Source organism: Haematobia irritans, chromosome 3 (assembly GCF_050003625.1).
Source record: "Haematobia irritans isolate KBUSLIRL chromosome 3, ASM5000362v1, whole genome shotgun sequence".
Classification (NCBI taxonomy): domain Eukaryota; kingdom Metazoa; phylum Arthropoda; class Insecta; order Diptera; family Muscidae; genus Haematobia; species Haematobia irritans.
This window is the reverse complement of record NC_134399.1, coordinates 14,371,143-14,391,432: the sequence shown is the minus strand read 5'-3', so window position 1 is coordinate 14,391,432 and position 20,290 is coordinate 14,371,143. Positions and strand designations below refer to the sequence as shown.

Here is a 20,290-nt window from a genome sequence, read left to right as displayed (position 1 = left end):
ATAAGCCTAAAAGTATGTGTGCCATATCACCTGTACAATAATGCCCCATAGAAAGTTCTAGATAGCCGAGGCAATGGACATAAGCCGATAAATATGTGCAATGTCGCCCGTGCGACATCTACAAGGTAGTAGCTAAATCTCGAAGGTTGTAGGCCAATTAGCGAGAACATTCGAAATCGTCATATCTCGGTATATAAACCCCTAGCGGAGAGTCAGTCGTAAGCTAAAGTTTATACAGTACACATCGTAGAGCAAATAAGTGAAACCAATCAGTTAAACAAATAAATTTTCTATAGAAAGAAAATTTTGACAAAAATTTCTACAGAAATAAAATTTTAACAAAATTTTCTATAGAAATAAACTTTTGACAAAATTTTCTATAGAAATAAAATCTTGGTAGGTTATTTTTGGCTCGAGTGGCAACCATGATTATGAACCGAATAAAATTTGAACAAAATTTTCTATAGAAATAAAATTTTGACTATGACGAAAATTTTATTATGAACCGAATAAAATTTTAACAAAATTTTCTCTAGAAATAAAATTTTGACAAAATTTTCTATAGAAATAAAATTTTGACAAAATTTTCTATAGAAATAAAATTTGGTAGATTATTTTTGGCTCTAGTGGCAACCATGATTATGAACCGATATGGACCAATTTTGGTATGGTTGTTAGCGACCATATACTAACACCACGTTCCTAATTTGAACCGGATCGGATGAATTTTGCTCCTCCAAGAGGCTCCTGAGGTCAAATCTGGAGAACGTTTTATATGGGGGCTATATATAATTATGGACCGATATGGACCAATTCTGGCACGGTTGTTAAAGATCATATACTAACACCATGTTCCAAATTACAACCGGATTGGATGAAATTTGCTTCTCTTGGAGACTTCGCAAGCCAAATCTGGGGATCGGTTTATATGGGGGCTATATATAATTATGAACCGATGTGGACCAATTTTTGCATGGTTGTTAGAGACCATATACCAATACCATGTACCAAATTTCAGCCGGATCGGATGCAATTTGCTTCTCTTTGAGGCTTCGCAAGCCAAATCTGGAGATCGGTTTATATGGGGTCTATATATAATTATGAACCGATGTGGACCAATTTTTGCATGGTTGTTGGAGACCATATACCAACATCATGTACAAAATTTCAGATGGATCGGATGAAATTTGCTTCTCTTGGAGACTTCGCAAGCCAAATCTGGGGATCGGTTTATATGGGGGCTATATATAATTATGAACCGATGTGGACCAATTTTTGCATGGGTGTTAGAGACCATATACCAATACCATGTACCAAATTTCAGCCGGATCGGATGCAATTTGCTTCTCTTTGAGGCTTCGCAAGCCAAATCTGGAGATCGGTTTATATGGGGTCTATATATAATTATGAACCGATGTGGACCAATTTTTGCATGGTTGTTGGAGACCATATACCAACATCATGTACAAAATTTCAGATGGATCGGATGAAATTTGCTTCTCTTTGAGGCTCCGCAAGCCAAATCTGGGGATCGGTTTATATGGGGGCTATATATAATTATGGACCGATGTGGACCAATTTCTGCATGATTGTTAGAGACGACATACCAACACCATGTACCAAATTTCAGCCGGATCGGATGCAATTTGCTTCTCTTTGAGGCTTCGCAAGCCAAATCTGGAGATCGGTTTATATGGGGTCTATATATATTTATGGACCGATGTGGACCACTTTTTGCATGGTTGTTAGAGACCATATACCAACATCATGTACAAAATTTCAGATGGATCGGATGAAATTTGCTTCTCTTTGAGGCTCCGCAAGCCAAATCTGGGGATCGGTTTATATGGGGGCTATATATAATTATGGACCGATGTGGACCAATTTTTGCATGATTGTTAGAGACCATATACCAACACCATGTACCAAATTTCAGCCGGATCGGATGAAATATGCTTCTCTTAGAGGCTCCACAAGCCAAATCTGGGGATCGGTTTATATGGGGGCTATATATAATTATGGTCCGATATGGACCAATTTTTGCATGGTTGTTAGAGACCATATACCAACATCATGTACCAAATTTCAGACGGATCGGATGAAATTTTCTTCTCTTTGAGGCTCCGCAAGCCAAATCTGGGGATCGGTTTATATGGGGGCTATATATAATTATGGAACGATGTGGACCAATTTTTGCATGGTTGTTAGAGACCATATACCAACACCATGTACCAAATTTCAGGCGCATCGGATGAAATTTGCTTCTCTTTTAAGCTCCGCAAGCCAAATCTGGGGATCGGTTTATATGGGGGCTATATACAATTATGGACCGATGTGGACCAATTTTTGCGCGTTTGTTAGAGACCATATACAAACACCATATACCAAATTTCAGCCGGATCGGATGAAATATGCTTCCGTTAGAGGCTCCACAAGCCAAATCTGAGGGTCCCTTTATATGGGGGCTATACGTAAAAGTGGACCGATATGGCCCATTTTCAATACCATCCGACCTACATCGATAACAACTACTTGTGCCAAGTTTCAAGTCGATAGCTTGTTTCGTTCGGAAGTTAGCGTGATTTCAACAGACGGACGAACGGACGGACATGCTTAGATCGACTCAGAATTTCACCACGACCCAGAATATATATACTTTATGGGGTCTTAGAGCAATATTTCGATGTGTTACAAACGGAATGACAAAGTTAATATACCCCCATCCTATGATGGAGGGTATAAAAACGATTCTCATGTATTATGGGGTAGCTTTCCAAAACATACATATCCACCATCGAAATCGAAATGGATAACATTTCCCCCTTCGAAAAAATTAACTTTAGATAATTTATAGTTAAAATTTCCCTCACTTGGTCAGACCATAGATATAAAATTTGACATCATTGGTCAGAAGATGCATTTTTTATGCCAATAATCCCGTTCACAAACCATATAAGATGGAGCCAATAATAGACACCAATTTTTTCCGGCTTTTGGTCGTACCTTTTTTAAATAAACGCATTCCGTTTATTCCAATACGGCTTTTTCCAGTACCACATTTGGTACAGGTTCTGGTACTTGCTAATTTTAAAAATGTTGACAAGAACCTTCTAACATTGTGACAACTATGTATTCTCAGTCGACAGATGGCCCTGTTATGAACTTGTCCTAACTATTTCCTCGACAGATGTCGCTCGTGTTCTTAGTGTATAATGCGTTGTCCAGACTATAAGTTTTTCCGAACGGAATGTCGTATTTTGCAAAGAATCTTACAGTGTGGCCAATCGATACGAATTGTCGGCGATGAGTAAATAATCGGTAGATGTGTTATCGATCCCATAAACTTGCAGCATTCCCGATTATGCCTTCGAACTTAACTTATAATGTGGCCAATATCTGGGATATGTTCGACACGACCCCTGTCGTCCGGATAAACTTATTGTTGCAAATAAAATTTCCGCTAGAGGAGCATAGCGGGCTTCAGACATGAACACACAAACTGTATTGCCGACACGGACAAAGCAAAAACAATGCAATTTAAACAATGTATAAGTCACTGGGAGACTGAAGTAAAATCACCAAAAACAACGAGCGCAAAGAACTCGACTTATCTCGAATAGACAATGATTCACACTATTGAAATGCACAAATATAAATGCGTAACACTCAATTAATCACTAGAAAAATGAATATTTTAGAATATTTACGAGTGCGCAATTTAAAAACACTTTTCAATGCAGAACCAGGGTTTCAAAAGGTTTGTTCGACGGTGTTAATGATTGCATAGATTTCCCATAAGAAATGCATTGCTATATTTGTAAACGAAAATTCACTGACGAGCTATTATCGATTGTACACATTTTACTCCCATAAGAATTACATACAAAACTGTGTTATTGCTGTGCCAACATTTTTTGAATTTGACGGCGCTTCTGAGAATCCCCATCACGTCGACTATAAGTTAAGGTAGAATTACATACCATGCGTTCAATGCATACAATGCGTCCGATGATTGAAGAGTTGAAATTTGTCTTTGAAATCAAAAGCTCGAATAGTCTGCCATCAACGCACGGATTGACGCATGGTGTAATTCAACCTTTAAGGCCGGTACTCTGTTCGGTTTTCGCGTTGAAACTCCATACAAAATTAAAAAATGCGAAAAACTAGCGAAATTTTTCCATTTGTGGTACTTTGTTTTTTTCGAGTTGAAAAACTGACGTTTATAGCATGGCGCCATTTGCAATGTGAATTAAGAAATAATTTATTTATTAAAAATATTTGTGTGGGTTTATAACACAAACACGGATTATATTTTTGTTCCGAAACTATGCAAAGGATCAAAGGAGCAGCAGATCAATTGCCCAAGGAAAATAAAATGTTAATTTTGTAATAACAAACAGCAACCACCAACTTAATTCAATATTGCTCCCTGTAAAATAGCGCTCCAAGTTACCTAAATAAACACCGCTTTCTATGTGCGAAATAATGGTTTCTATCAAAATTTTTCGCAAGAATGAACATAGTACCGGCCTTTATTCCGGACGGAATGTCTGTGTTTGTAAAGAATCTTACAGTGTGGCCAATCGATACGAATTGTCGGCGATGACTAAATAATTGAAAAATGTATTATCGATCCCATAAACATGCAGCAGTATCGATTATGCCTTCGGACTTAATGTGGCCAATATATATGGGATATCAAGGCATATTAATTAAAGGTAAAGTCACGAGCAAGCGTGTGTACCCCCCCATGATATTAATAATGTCAAACTAAAATGGCAGATCACTCAAGTTTTGTTTGTATGTGTAGTGTTGTTGTGTTTGTGCATGTGTAGTGTTGTTGTATTGTTGAATGCATATATAAAACATCAACATTGTTGAATACTAAACGTAAACAAAGCCTTTGACAAGATGAATGTCGATATTAGTCACCTGATTGCATGACTTTACCTCTTTAATATGCCTTGATGGGATATGTTCGACACGAGCACTGTTGTCCGGATACACTTATAGTCTGGACGGCGCATAAAGTGATCGTTTAACGAAATTTCTAACGAAAGGATGATGTTATCGACTTTTTATACTTTCTCCTATAAAGGGCAGTATGCACCCTAGCGGAAATCTCGTGCCATTAACAAAATTTTGGTCTATTTCTTCGGATAGCAAAATATAAACAATCGATAAAACGGCTCACGGTATATTCATTATGCATTTTTATGCAAAGCATTTTTGAGGCAATGCATTTTTATGTGTAGTGGAAATTTAGTTAGAGATGCACACCGACCTCAAAAAATATCTGGCAAAACTGCTTTATTGGCATGCAACAAGAATTTTCGTTATGAGTGTCTATAAATGAGAACGCCCCATTGCTAAATCAAAGCCGTAGTATTTTCGTAGCCGCTTCGGAGGCTGACGCCGTTGAATCAATAGTGGAATTGACTTGTCGCCTTGTGTTCATTCAATCGCATTGTAAACAAGAAACAAGTTGAAGGCATCGGATAGCTGCTAAAATATCGCGTAAAACAACTACAACAACAATGCTTGAATTAGCATCTAAATTCCAAGAATTTTGAAAATTTGAGTACTCGAAATAGACATTTAATTTGTGGAAAATCGTAAAAGTGTTGAGTCAAATACATAAAATACAATGTTAACAATCTAATTATATCGATAGAATGTAAAATCTTTGTGATTTTAATAGGGAAAAATGGAAAATATCGAGTGATGAAATTTCAAATTCCGAGAAAAACACACTAAAAAACGGTAAGCTATTGTCCAGCAGCGAAATGGAGTAGAAGTGAGGCATGTCAAATGCCTTAAATTGCGAGGTGTTGTGATTGTCTTTTTGATTCATAGGAGGCCGGCCTTATGAAAACAGACCTGTTACTAGGCACTGGGATTACTGGCCTTATGTAATGCAAGGGGTATACCATGGGCATCAAACTTAGCAAGGTTTTTATTTTCTATTCTCTTTAGCATAGATTTTTGAAATTGTTCTACTAGTTAGGGGACTTTGTTTTGCCCCAAAGGGAAGTTTTAACATATTTTGCCAAAAAAAAAAACAAATCGGCGGAGGCAACGTCATACCGATTAGCAGTTAAATTCTTGATGTTATTAAGTTCGAAGGGACAAAGAGGCCCCTTGTGATTGAGCTAAAAATTGAATCGAGCAGCCTCAGTGATAAAAGAGAGGTTCACCACCGTGGTATCACAATGGATTGAATAGTCTAAGTTAGCTTGAAATATCGGGATGCCACTATACCTAACCTAACTTTTGTAGGAATTAATTTTAAAGTAATGTCGTTTATCACACGTTTTACACTTTTAATGCTGTAACTTCAAAAAAGTTGGCAATGGTAATAATATTATCGCAGAAGAACCTTCTTACACGAAAAAAAAACAATTGAGACAGTTGAAGGAAACCGTTTTGTTTTATATTTTTTTTATTAAATACTTTGAAACTTAAATAAAATTAAAAACAATTTTTTTTAAATTATTGTTAATAAGGCATTATTTCTTCTTCACCAGGCCTGAAGCATTCATGATTATTAGTGTGCTTCAATCCCACCAACCAAAAAAAAAATGAAATATATTTAATGAAATTATTTTATCCAATAAAATTTTTATTGAAATTTATTCAACCAACATCGATTAAAATATTAATTGATACAATAAATTTTTAACTAAACTAGTTAAATAAATTAAATTTTTAAATGAAAACTTTTTAAAATTAAATAAAAAGAGGAAAATTTTGGTGATATGTTTTCTCTGCTTTTAATGCTTATATAACGCTGCCGAAGGTCCTTATCGGTAAACAACAGATAACACTTGCCCGACAAAATCATGCTACGATAAAAGGAAATAAAGCTGCAATATTCTAAAAAGGCCTTGAAGAAGGTCTTCCAAGCACATGAACTACGTCGCTGGGTTATTTGAAATCACACACATAGATGCACCAACATTTAGCCGATGGCAACATTTGCCACAGACACAAATGTTGCATGCAATTGTTGTCCTATCGCAAAGGACAACATTCGCGGGAATATGTTGTCATCTGCCAAATGACAACATTTGTGCCGAGAGCCTCACCTCACCATGGTGCCCAGCGACTTGCATACAAAAGTTTATGGGTTCAATCCCATCGTTTTCCCTCTCAGAATTTTTTTCAAATCCGTATATGGCTTTGCGGCTTGGATTCGCCAAGAGAAAATAAAAAATAATAATAAAATAATAATAAATCTTCTGGAAGCCGTTTCACACAGATAAGTGGCTTAAAAGTGGAGGAGGTTGACATCTAATGCTGCAAACATCAAATTTTTAGTTTCTATTTTTCTTTAATATCCTCCGTACATTACTCATCCGTCTTCTATCAAAAGAGTTACCTTATTTTACTTATATGATGATGATTCCGTGTCTGCTTCCAAAGAGCGAAGCGCCCATGACTGAGCACGGCCGTCGGCAAGGAGGTAGCCAATCTCGGAGGAAGCAGGTCCCGTGAAGGTGGAACGTTACATGTATTAAATGTTGCCATTCAGAGTGTAGTCCACCACTGTGGGGTATCCCAATGCACTGAATAAGCTACCAACTACCAATAGCATGAGATACAGGCAATTTAAACCATAGACGTATTTTGGACTTCCCAAAGCAAAGGAATTTTAATTTGTTTGAAAATCGGGTAAAATCGACTAGCCCTTCTATGGGCGTTGTATAGGCAAACTCTTTACCGAAAAAACTTATTTTGGCCATCCCAAGGTAGGCAAATATTCATATCGATGCTAAAAACCGTCTTATTTGCCTTACTTGAAAGAAGAAATGTGGCAATTTCCATTCATCCATTGTGCTCTCACATATATCTAATTGCAAGAACCATTTCTTCTTCGAAGTAAGGCTAACAAGACTGTTTTTAGCATAGATGTGAATATTTGCCTAGCTTGGGATGGCAAAAATACCTTTTTCGGTCAAGAGTTTGCCAGTCGATTTGAATAGATTTTCAAACAAATAAAAATTCGATTTGAAGTTTTAGATAGAGTCGGCATTGCCTTTTTTTGGAATCCCTAAAGCAATTTAGTTTAAGGTCGGTTGTATTATGTTTGGGTTTCCCCGAAAACTCTGTTCAAAGCGCAAATATATATGCCAATACGATTATATTTTTTTTTATCAAATCTTATCAATCTTCGATGGAAAAGAGCCAATGCATTGATTAAAAAATCTTTCTAAATGAATTCATTCAATAAAGTAACCCCAAAAATTAGCTGGTTTTCATTTCGAAAACCTAACCTACCCATATTTTTCAGTCTTTCAGGAATTTACTGCTAGATAATTTTCTCTAAGCCATTTTCCAAGCATTCATTATTATATCTATATTTCCAGGACTAGCAATTTGAAGTCTCACACCAAAAACAAGCCCTAAGGAAACCCGCGATAAATCCAATTTAGACTTGAAGGAATTTTGGGAGATATTGGAAAGTGTTCAAAACTCCCCCCTTGCGAAGAAAGTACGATTGTTTTTATGACGACAACAATATGACTAATATTTTTAAAATGCTGGTTATCGCTGTGCTAATGATCTTATCACAAAAAGACCTTTTAGCAAATGCCCGAAATGGTTTCTTTCATCCAGGCGAAACACAACCAGTGACAGTTGAGGCGGCCATAGGCGATTCCTTCAACATCACCTGCTTTATGAACCCCAAGGCATTTCCAGGGAAAAATTCAAGTAATTTGTATTTCGTAAATGGACGAACCAATCAAGTTTTGCCCCTTGAAAATATCGTAATAGCGAATAATACCTCCATCATATACATGGTTCGTAATGCTGTGGAACAACAAACCGAATACCGTTGCAAATGTGGTCAAGACGGTCTGGCCATAATGGAGACAAAAGTCTTCGTGGGAACTCGTCCCAAGCCATGTACGAATTTTACTTGCAGCAGTTATGATTTCGATCATATGATCTGTAACTTTACCAAACCTCCAAATCCCATATTGACCACATACAATGTATCTTATTACAATGAAATGCCCAATTATATCTTTTGGCCACATTGCAGTTATGCTGATCGTACTTTGGTAGTGTGCAATATTTCCTTGAAAGATCGTTACCAGGAATTCTATCAATTCAAAATTGAATCACGCAACGCTTTGGTAAAAGCCAATGAAGCTCCTTTAACCCAGCATTTTGCCATTAACAATTTTGAAGTAATGATACCAGCAAGACCAGGAGAAAATCTTCGTATAGATAATGTCTACGAAGAGGGCATACGTTTGGCTTGGCAAATGCCAAATTGGGAAAAGTATAGAACAAAAGGTCTTCAATGGGAGGTATTGGTACAACCGGAAAATGGAACTCTGATTAGAGGTGAAAATCCTGTACGTGATCATAATGAGATGCGTTTGCGTTTAAGCAATTTACCCTATGCCTATTGGCATTATCAATTGAAAGTTCGTGTAAGAGTTAAACATCCCAAGGCCAAATGGAGTGAGCAATTCTTATATGATTTTCGTACTTCACCCCGAAAACCGGAAAGACCACCACGCATGGATCCTGGTAGTTTCTATATCAATTCGGCGGAAACTAATGTTACCGTTTACTGGGAGGAACTGGAGCCCTACGAATACAATGGAGAAAATTTTAAATACATAATACGTTCAGTGCGTCGAGATGGTGTAGCGATGTAAGTATGAATTTTTCTATATATATTTTTTTCAGGGGAATATTTTATACGAGGGTGGCTTTAAAAGTATTTTATTTTTGGACGGTTAATTTTTCAAAATCACACCACATGTATAAAACCTTGATGTATACAAAGCGTCATATATTAAAATCCAGTTTTGGCCGAACTTCCAAATTTCATCAGCGTTGGTTCATCTTCTCTCATAAATGCTGGAGGGTTTTTTGTATTTTTGACCAAACTTCCTCTAGAAATAAAATTTTGACAAAATTTTCTATAGAAATAAAATTTTAATAAAATTGTCTATAGAAATAGAGTTTTAATAAAATTTTCTATAGAAATTGATTGATTGAATTCATTTATTTCAGTATTGTAAATACTATAAATATTAACAAATTATGTAGATATTATATACGTTTTAATTAAGATATTTAACAGAATGAACCAATATTATTATTTCTTATATAATTAATACAAAATTTTTTAAATAAATTCACATTCTCCTCATTTTTTATATAATTGGGTAGACTGTTGTATAATTGAAGGCCTTTGTAAAAAAGAGATCTCTGTGAAGCTGATGAATTTACGCGTTGTAACCTGAAGTCTCCTATATTTCTGAGGTTATATGGTTGTACATCTCCAACATATCGCAATCTTTCTGTGAGATAATCTGGTGCTTCGCCATTGTTCATTTTCCGAATCAGTTTAATGGTATTGAAAGTTAGTCTTTGTTTTATATTAAGCCATTTTAGAGTGCATAGCATAGTGTCTATTGCTGTATATCTATTGCATTTTAGTATTGCTCTCATCGCCTTGTTTTGCAGTTTTTGCATTCTTTCTATTTGTGTTTCCGTGCAACATGTATATAAAATTGTTGAACAGTATTCGAAATGCGGTTTGATTATCGTATTGTACACATTTATTGCAGTTAACGTGTTTATATTATTTCTTATTCTTTTAAAGAAGCCAATTTTCTTACTAATTTTTCTACAAATGTAGTCAACATGTTCGTTAAGGTTTAATTTATAGTCAATTACGAAGCCAATTTTAACAAAATTTTCTAAAAAAAAAAAAATAAAATTTTGTGAAAATTGTCTAAAGAAATAAAATTTTGTGAAATTTATCTAAAGAAATAAAACTTTGTGAAAATTGTCTAAAGAAATAAAATATTGTGAAAATTGTCTAAAGAAATAAAATTTTGTGAAAATTTTCTAAAGAAATAAAATTTTGTGAAAATTTTCTATAAAAATAAAATTTTGTGAAAATTTTGTTCTGAAATACAATTTTGTAAAAATTTGCTATAGAAATAAAATTTTGTGAAAATTTGCTAAGAAATAAAATTTTTTGAAAATTTTTTATAGAAATAAAATTTTGACAAAATTTTCTATAGAAATAAAATTTTGACAAAATTTTCTATGGAAATAAAATTTGGACAAAATTTTCTATAGAAATAAAATTTTGACAAAAGTTTCTATAGAAATAAATCTGTAGAAATAATATTTTGACAAAATTTTCTATAGAAATAAAATTTTGACAAAATTTTCTATAGAAATACATTTTGTAAACATTTTCTATAGAAATAAAATTTTGTGAAAATTTTCGTTAGAAATTTTTTTTTTTTTTAATTTTCGAAGAAATAAAATTTTGCGATAATTTTCTATAGAAATAAAATTTTGTGAAAATTTTCTATAGAAATAAAATTTTGTGAAAATTTGCTATAGAAATAAAATTTTTTGAAAATTTTTTATAGAAATAAAATTTTGACAAAATTTTCTATAGAAATAAAATTTTGACAAAATTTTCTATAGAAATAAAATTTTTACAAAATTTTCCATAGAAATAAAATTTTGACAAAATTTTCTTAGAAATAATATTCTAACAAAATTTTCTATAAAAATAAAATTTTGACAAAATTTTCTATAGAAATAAAATTTTGACAAAATTTTCTATAGAAATAATATTCTAACAAAATTTTCTATAATAATAAAATTTTGACAAAATTTTCTATAATAATAAAATTTTGACAAAATTTTCTATAGAAATAAAATTTTGACAAAATTTTCTATAGAAAAAAAGTTTTGACATAATGTTCTGTAGAAATAAAATTTTGACAAAATTTTCTACAGAAATAAAATTTTGACAAAGTTTTCTATAGAAATAAAGTTTTGACAAAATTTTCTATAGAAATAAAATTTTGACAAAATTTTCTATAGAAACAAAATTTTGACAAAATTTTCTATAGAAATAAAATTTTGACAAAATTTTCTGTAGAAATAAAATTTTGACAAAATTTTCTATAGAAATAAAATTTTGACAAAATTTTCTTAGAAATAATATTCTAACAAAATTTTCTATAAAAATAAAATTTTGACAAAATTTTCTATAGAAATAAAATTTTGACAAAATTTTCTATAGAAATAAAATTTTGACAAAATTTTCTATAGAAATAAAATTTTGACAAAATTTTCTATAGAAAAAAAGTTTTGACAAAATGTTCTGTAGAAATAAAATTTTGACAAAATTTTCTATAGAAATAACATTTTGTAAACATTTTCTATAGAAATAACATTTTGTAAACATTTTCTATAGAAATAAAATTTTGACAGAATTTTTGTTTTAGGTCATATTATCAAAGTCCATTGCTGGCAATTTATTCCTTTTTGTAGAAGTAGCAATTTTCCCTTGCTGGTGCGAGCTAAAAATATTTAAAACTTTTAAAATAAAATAATAAATCAATTCTTTCTAGAAACGTTTTTTCATAAAACTACAAAAATTGTATCAAAATTGCAAAATAAAATTTTTTATTTGGTAGTTTTTTGTTAAAATTTTCTTCTTATTTTGGTAGATTATTTTTGGCTCGAGTGGCAATCATACAGTGAGGTAAATACTTATAGAGTAGCCCTCGCATAGAAATAGTATTTTCGATTTTCACTTACGATTTCTACATATGAATATGTTCTTCTAGCCTAATCAAAAGTATAAATAGCATTGATAAGAAAATCTTAATATTAAAATTTATTGCAGCCACTTTCGATACTTTGATAATATGCCAAATCGTAAAAGAGAATTGTTTTCCATAATAATCTAACACAAAATGAATTAGAATGAAACGACTATTAAAATAATTAGCAATGTCTCTATTTCATCTATATTATTCCATTTAATTTGTTTTTATTTTGATTTTCCCCCGTCACTTTTTATATTTACAGCGACTTAAAGCCTTCGCATATGGATATGAATCTGGCCAAATTTCCATGGCAAAAAACATCGCAATATGAATTCGAAATAGCCAGCAGTAATCATATGGGAGAATCCTTGGAGAGCAGTAAATTGATCATATATCCCTTTAATAAATTCAATACAAAAAACTATACACCAAAGGATATCAATAATGTCTATCATGCCAATAATCGAACATATACCTTGACATGGTCAAGTCCCACAAATAGAATAGGGTTAAAAAGTTATACAATATTTTGGTGTAATCCCAAAAGAGCCATGCCAAATGAATGCAAAGTAGGTTCCATAGAGAATTTTTTTAATTCGGAAAAAAAATTTAATTTCCTTTTTTTATTGATATTTTTAGGAATCTATGCATTTTCAAGAAATTCCAGCAGATAAATTAAATTTCACCACCGAAGAACAAAATCCCCATGAAGAACATACACTTAATTTGGCTATTGCAGCAAATTATGAAAATTTCAATACAGGCCTACATTGGACAGCCTGTACGATGGATGTTGATAGTGAATTGGTTAAAACAGAACCCGAACTAACGCCCATGGTAACATCAATAAAAGTTCAATGGCGTGTTGATCGTGTTTGTACATCAATTCTACTGGGCTTTAACTTATCCTATTGCGAGGTAGCCAATAATGTTCCTTCGGAAAATGCCACATGTTTAGATACGCCTCATATCTATACTTTGCGTAAACATGATAAAAGTTTTATAATCGAAGATTTAAGGCCCTTTACCATGTATAAGATTGTTATGTATATGTTTTCACCTAAAAAAATTGGTCGATCTAGTGATCCGCAATTAATACGAACACTTGAAGGTGTCCCCTCACCACCACGCAATTTAAAAGTCTACAATGTTACGCGGGATAGTGCTTGGATCAAATGGGAGGAACCAAGTCAACGTAATGGCCGTATACGTAAATACATTATAATGCTAAATAATGATAAATTTGAAGTTAATGATTCTACATTGGAATATCCTTTGACAAATCTGGAAAGCTTCACTGCCTATAAGGTATATGTTTTAGCGCAGACTGTGCAAATTTCTGATACCAGTAATGATGTACACTTTACCACAGCAATTGGATGTAAGTATAGAAAGAAAAATATATAGAACATGGAAAAATTCATTGGGTAATGAAATTCTATAAATATATTATTTGAACTTTTTTATTTTATATGATTTTTTATATCCTTTGAAAGTGAGTTTAATGAAACAATAGGACTCCATTTTACCACAGACAAAATCCTTGTTGTTGTAGCTCTTTGGACTTGTTTGTATTTTCTAGTTTTTCAGGAAGTAAACAGACTCCAAAAGGGAGAACATTTTCCTATAGAAATAATTTTAGAGAAAAGAAAAAAAAAAGGAAATAAAATTTCGACACAATTTTCTATAGAAATAAAATGTTTACAAAATTTTCTATAGAAATAAAATTTTGACAAAATAAAATTTTAACAAAATTTTCTAAAAAAAATAAAATTTTGTAAAAATTTTCCATAGAAAAAGAAAGAAATAAAATTTTGTGAAAATTTTCCATAGAAATAAAATTTTGTGAAAATTTTCTTCAAAAATACAATTTTGTGAAAATATAGAAATAAAATTTTGTGAAAATTTTCGTTAGAACAATTTTTTTTTTTTTTTGGAAATTTTCGAAGAAATACAATTTTGCGATAATTTTCTATAGAAATAAAATTTTGACCAAATTTTCTATAGAAATAAAATTTTGACAAAATATTCTATAGAAATAAAATTTTGACAAAATATTCTATAGAAATAAAATTTTGACAAAATTTTCTATAGAAATAAAATTTTGTGAAAATTTTCTATAGAAATAAAATTTTGACAAAATTTTCTATAGAAATAAAGTGTCAATTGGACAAAATTTTCTATAGAAATAAAATTTTGACAAAATTTTCTATAGAAATTAAATTTTTGAGAAAGTTTTCTATAGAAATAAAATTTTGACAAAATTTTCTATAGAAATAAAATTTTGACAAAATTTTGTATAGAAATAAAATTTTGACAAAATTTTCTATAGAAATAAAATTTTGACAAAATTTTCTATAGAAATAAAATTTTGACAAAATTTTCTATAGAAATAAAATTTTGACAAAATTTTCTATAGAAATAAAATTTAGACAAAATTTTCTATAGAAATAAAATTTTGACAAAATATTCTATAGAAAAAAATTTTGACAAAATTTTCTATAGCAATAAAATTTTGACAAAATTTTCTATAGAAATAAAATTTTGTCAAAATTTTTTATAGAAATAAAATTATGACAAAATTTTCTATAGAAAAAAATTTTGACAAAATTTTCTATAGCAATAAAATTTTGACAAAATTTTCTATAGAAATAAAATTTTGTCAAAATTTTTGAAAGAAATACAATTTTGTCAAAATTTTCTAAAGAAATAAAATTTTGAGAAACTTCTATAAAATTAAAATTTTGACAAAATTTTTGAGAAAGTTTTCTATGTAAAAAAATGTTGAGAATATTTTCTATAAAATAAAATTGAGAACAATTTTTTTGCAGGGAATATTTGAGGACTGGAAATTTGGATTCTTGAAAATCCCTTGGGCTTCTATAAGAGGCCCAAAAGGGTATATATTTTGGAAAATTTTTTTACAAAAATCACCATTTTAGGGACAATTTCTTTTAAAAAATCTTTTTCAGGGACAAAAATCTGGACTTTGCTATTTTCACATCTGGACCTAAAATCTTCAAAATCACGAAAATCTGCCGTAGTGAAAAATATATTTATTTTTATTTTTTAATATTTTTTTTTTAAATATATATTTTTTAATATTTATATTTTAGAAAAATAAAAAATATATTTTTTATTTTATTTTAATATATTTTTTTTATAATTTTATTTCTAGATCCTTCCCTACCTGGCCATACATCAAGCCCTAATAATGCAAGCATCATACAATGGACAAAACCAGCAAAACCTAATGGTCGTTTGGAATTCTACGAAGTAACCATTACACAATCACGCAGTAATGATGTCGTACGTGAAAAAACAAGCATAATAATGGGTGGCGAAACTTCTTGCTCATTTCAAGCTCCACCCTGTATAGGAGTCGATTATCAAACTAACGTGGTGGTGAAAGCTGTTAATGTGGCTTTAATGACCATGGAGGAAAAATTATTCGCATTTAAAACGGAAAACTATTACGATGACATTGATAGTTATTTTGATGATAGTGATGATTTTGCATGTGTGGGCGGTCATCAAACGGCTAAAAATTTGGAGGAATTGAAACGATATTTAGATCCCAGTAAATATCATTTGTATAAGTCAGATGGACAAACGGTTAGTGTATATTCATGTTCGACCAGTCGCTTGAGTAAGATTACCACTATAGCTTTAGTAGTGGTGGCCATGTCATTGAGTATAATGGCAGCTTTTTATACGGCTCGCAAGAAATACAATAAAATGGCCAATATAAATTGCACTTTACCAGCTGGTCTGGAAAGTTATTTTACAAAAGATAATAATGGTGGCTTCCCGGGAGATAATTTTGTGGCTCCGACAAAATCTTTTGATGCGGCCACAAGGGAGGCAGAAGATCAATGGATAAGTGCTGCCAGAATGCATGAATATAATTTTCGAAATGAACATCATCATTTGTTGGCATCATTGGGAAATGATTCCGGGTATTTGGGAGATGGTGGTAGGGGTATTGAAAGCAGTGGATCTGATGCAGCTAGTGGGGATAGTATGGAGGAATCGACCAAGGAACCAAAAGATAATGATCAAGAAAATCTCTCATCATCGGTGGACTCTTTGGTGGAAAGCTCTGATAATTCTAAGGCTCAATCGGAAATGGAACCTCGAACGTCATTTCCCCATGATAATGGCTATGTAAAACAGGCAATGATACAACCTTGGCAAAATTTCCCGAATATAAGCGATAACCATCAACCATCAGTTAATAAAAATGGTTATATTTCAGTACAAAGCCTTCAACCGATAATGCCCTCTGCTAATAATCATCCAGTACAGAATGCGTCTGGCTATGTTTTGCAACAAGATTTACAAAATTTCTTTAAGAATTCTTTAGCTCAAGAACATCAAACACCAGAGGCTTTCGTTGATGACGCAAGAAATGAAACTAATGCTCAATTTAATAGTGGCTATACAACATTTGAGGATTTGGCCAAGCTAAATTCCTTTAAGCCCCATGAAAGTATTACTCAACCTATTAGAGATGATGAACATAGTCCCATGCAGAATGATGTGAATTATTCACCAGAAGGAGGTGGTAGTAAAACAATGGATACGATGCCTGCTCCTGCAAATGGTGGTAGTTTAATATCTGGCTATGTAACACAACAAGACTTGAATATGTTTGCCCATCATCAGCAGCAATTCTAAAAGAATATTTAAGATTTATTTTATATTCGAATTTAAATTTTAAAAGATACGAAATAAGAGATATAAGGGAACTATATGAATAGAGAGCTGGCTTCCGAAAAAAAAACACAAAAAATATTTTTCCTACAAAAAAGAAAAGAAAAAAAAAACAACAGTTCCATTTCCTTTTCACCTTTAATTTAGTAAACCGATCATCCATCCAACAATAAAGAGATTTGCTGGCCATTATGGGAATCTATCATAAGAGAATTCCTATAATCAATCCATAAAAATTAAAGTATTATTTTTGTTACCCTTGTCGGCTGAACAAAATTATATATAGATTGATAAGTTTTATTTAATAAGAAAAACAATTATCTCATGATTAATTTAATAAGTATTCTTTAGTATTTTTAATGGAAAGAAACAGATCTACTTTGATCATTTTCAAATTTCCAAAAATCCTATCCACCACCCCACCCTATTGTGATTTTATTTTCATTATTAATATGTTATCTTTTGTTATTGGTAGCACTGTTTAATTTTTATTTTTTTTTATATTTTGTGTATTAATTTTACTTTATTGTAATTAGTTTCATTAATCATTGTCCTCATCTGTAGCTTAATACTCATTTTCTTCTTCATTATTAATATTTTTTTCTATTTCCATTATCACATCTCATTACTCTTCCATCATATAATAGGATGCTAATTCGTTTTTTTTTTTTCATTTTTTTTCTTTTATAGAGTTTTAGTATTAATTTAAATTATTTCTTATGGTTATTGTCATTTATTTTCTCAGCCTTATTCGATTTACAATTTATATAAGTACTTAACATTTTAAAACAAAAAGTTTGTATCTTTTTTTAAGTATGCGGCCTTACATTTTTTTGTAAAACAAAAATTAATCCTACATTGCTTTATAATTTTTTTGAAAAATAACAACAACAAAAAAGAACTATGTATAAATATACTGTGTATTTGTAAAGTAATTGAAATGTCTTTTATTAGATTTTTTAAATATCAGGGCAAAAACGGTAAAAATCACCCAGAGCTAATTACCTTTAAAAACCCGTACGTGGAAACGCTGCAAAATTTTAAAAAGATATATTACCGAAGTACCCGACAAACAATTTTATCAAAATTTTATTTCTATACAAAATTTTGTCAAAATTTTATTTCTATACAAAATTTTGTCAAAATTTTATTTGTATAGAAAATTTTATCAAAATTTTATTTCCATAGAAAATTTTGTCAACATTTTATTTCTATAGAAAATTCCGTCAAAATTTTATTTCTATAGAAAATTTTGTCGAAATTTTATTTCTATAGAAAATTTTGTTAAAATTTCATTTCTATTGAAAATTTTGTCAAAATTTTATTTCTATAGAAAATTTTGTCAAAAATTTTATTTCTATAGAAAATTTTGTCAAAATGTTATTTCTATAGAAAATTTTGTCAAAATGTTATTTCTATAGAAAATTGTTGCAAAATTTTATTTTTATAGAAAATGTCGCCAAAAATTTTTTTTTCTATAGAAAATTTCGTCAAAATTTTATTTCTATAGAAAATTTTGTCAAATTTTTTTTTTTTTTGGAAAATGTTGTCCAAACTTTTATTTCTATAGAAAATATTGTCCAAAAATTTTATTTCTATAGAAAATGTTGTCCAAAATTTTATTTCTTAGAAAATTTTGTCACAATTTTATTTGTATAGAGAATTTTGTCAAAATTTTATTTTTATAGAAAATTTTGTCAAAATTTTATTTCTATAGAAAATTACGTCAAAATTTTATTTCTATAGCAAATTCTGTCAAAATTTTATTTCTATAGCAAATTCTGTCAAAATTTTATTTTTATAGAAAATTTTGTCCAAATTTTATTTCTATAGAAAATTTTGTCAAAATTTTATTTCTATAGAAAATTTTATCAAAATTTTATTTCTATAGAAAATTTTGTCAAAATTTTATTTCTATGGAAAATTTTATCAAAATTTTATTTCTATAGAAAATTTTGTCAAAATTTTATTTCTATAGAAGATTTTGTCACAATTTTATTTCTATAGAAGATTTTGTCACAATTTTATTTCTATAGAGAATTTTGTCAAAATTTTATTTCTATAGAAAATTACGTCAAAATTTTATTTCTATAAAAAATTTTGTCCAAATTTTATTTCTATAGAAAATTTTGTCAAAATTTCATTTCTATAGAAAATTTTGTCAAAATTTTGTTTCTATAGAAAATTTCGTCAAAATTTTATTTCTATAGAAAATTTTGTCAAAATTTTATTTCTATAAGAAATGTTGTCCATACTTTTATTTCTATAGAAAATTTTGTCATAATTATATTTCAATAGAAAATTTTGTCAAATTTTTATTTCTATAGAAAATTTAGTCAAAATTTTATTTTTATAGAAAATTTTGTCAAAATTTTGTTTCTATAGAAAATTTTGTCAAAATTTTGTTTCTATAGAAAATTTCGTCAAAATTTTATTTCTATAGAAAATTTTGTCAAAATTTTATTTCTATAGAAAATTTTGTCAAAATTTTATTTCTATGGAAAATTTTGTCAAAATTTTATTTCTATGGAAAATTTTGTCAAAATTTTATTTGTATAGAAAATTCCGTCAAAATTTTATTTCTATAGAAAATTTCGTCAAAATTTTATTTCTATAGAAAATGTTGTCCAAACTTTTATTTCTATAGAAAATATTGTCCAAAAATGTTATTTCTATAGAAAATTTTGTCACAATTTTATTTCTATAGAAAATTTTGTCAAAATTTTATTTTTATAGAAAATTTTATCAAAATTTTATTTCTATAGAAAATCTTGTCAAAATTTTATTTCTATGGAAAATGTTGTCAAAATTTTATTTCTATAGAAAATGTCGTCCAAAATTTTATTTCTATAGAAAATTTTGTACAAAATTTTATTTCTATAGAAAATGTCGTCCAAAATTTTATTTCTATAGAAAATTCCGTCAAAATTTTATTTCTATAGAACATTTTGTCAACA

The 20,290-nt window shown here is 30.1% G+C and overlaps 1 protein-coding gene across 1 annotated transcript; it reads left to right on the top strand.

Annotated features, from left to right (window-relative positions):
- Positions 1 to 5,476: 5,476 nt before the first annotated feature.
- dome (cytokine receptor domeless) lies at positions 5,477 to 17,451 on the top strand. The gene is made up of 5 exons (XM_075299270.1): positions 5,477 to 5,763; positions 8,370 to 9,673; positions 12,880 to 13,186; positions 13,257 to 13,998; positions 15,796 to 17,451. The coding sequence occupies exons 2-5, from the start codon at positions 8,523 to 8,525 to the stop codon at positions 17,295 to 17,297; spliced, it is 3,702 nt and encodes a 1,233-aa protein (XP_075155385.1). The 5' UTR covers positions 5,477 to 5,763; positions 8,370 to 8,522; the 3' UTR covers positions 17,298 to 17,451.
- The last annotated feature ends 2,839 nt before the right edge of the window (positions 17,452 to 20,290 follow it).

Coding starts and splice junctions, on each gene's coding strand:
- dome (XM_075299270.1), top strand. CDS start 8,523: ATGACTAATATTTTTAAAATGCTGGTTATCGCTGTGCTAATGATCTTA. Junction 13,187..13,256: donor CCATGCCAAATGAATGCAAA/GTAGGTTCCATA, acceptor TGATATTTTTAG/GAATCTATGCATTTTCAAGA. Junction 13,999..15,795: donor CTTTACCACAGCAATTGGAT/GTAAGTATAGAA, acceptor TTTTATTTCTAG/ATCCTTCCCTACCTGGCCAT.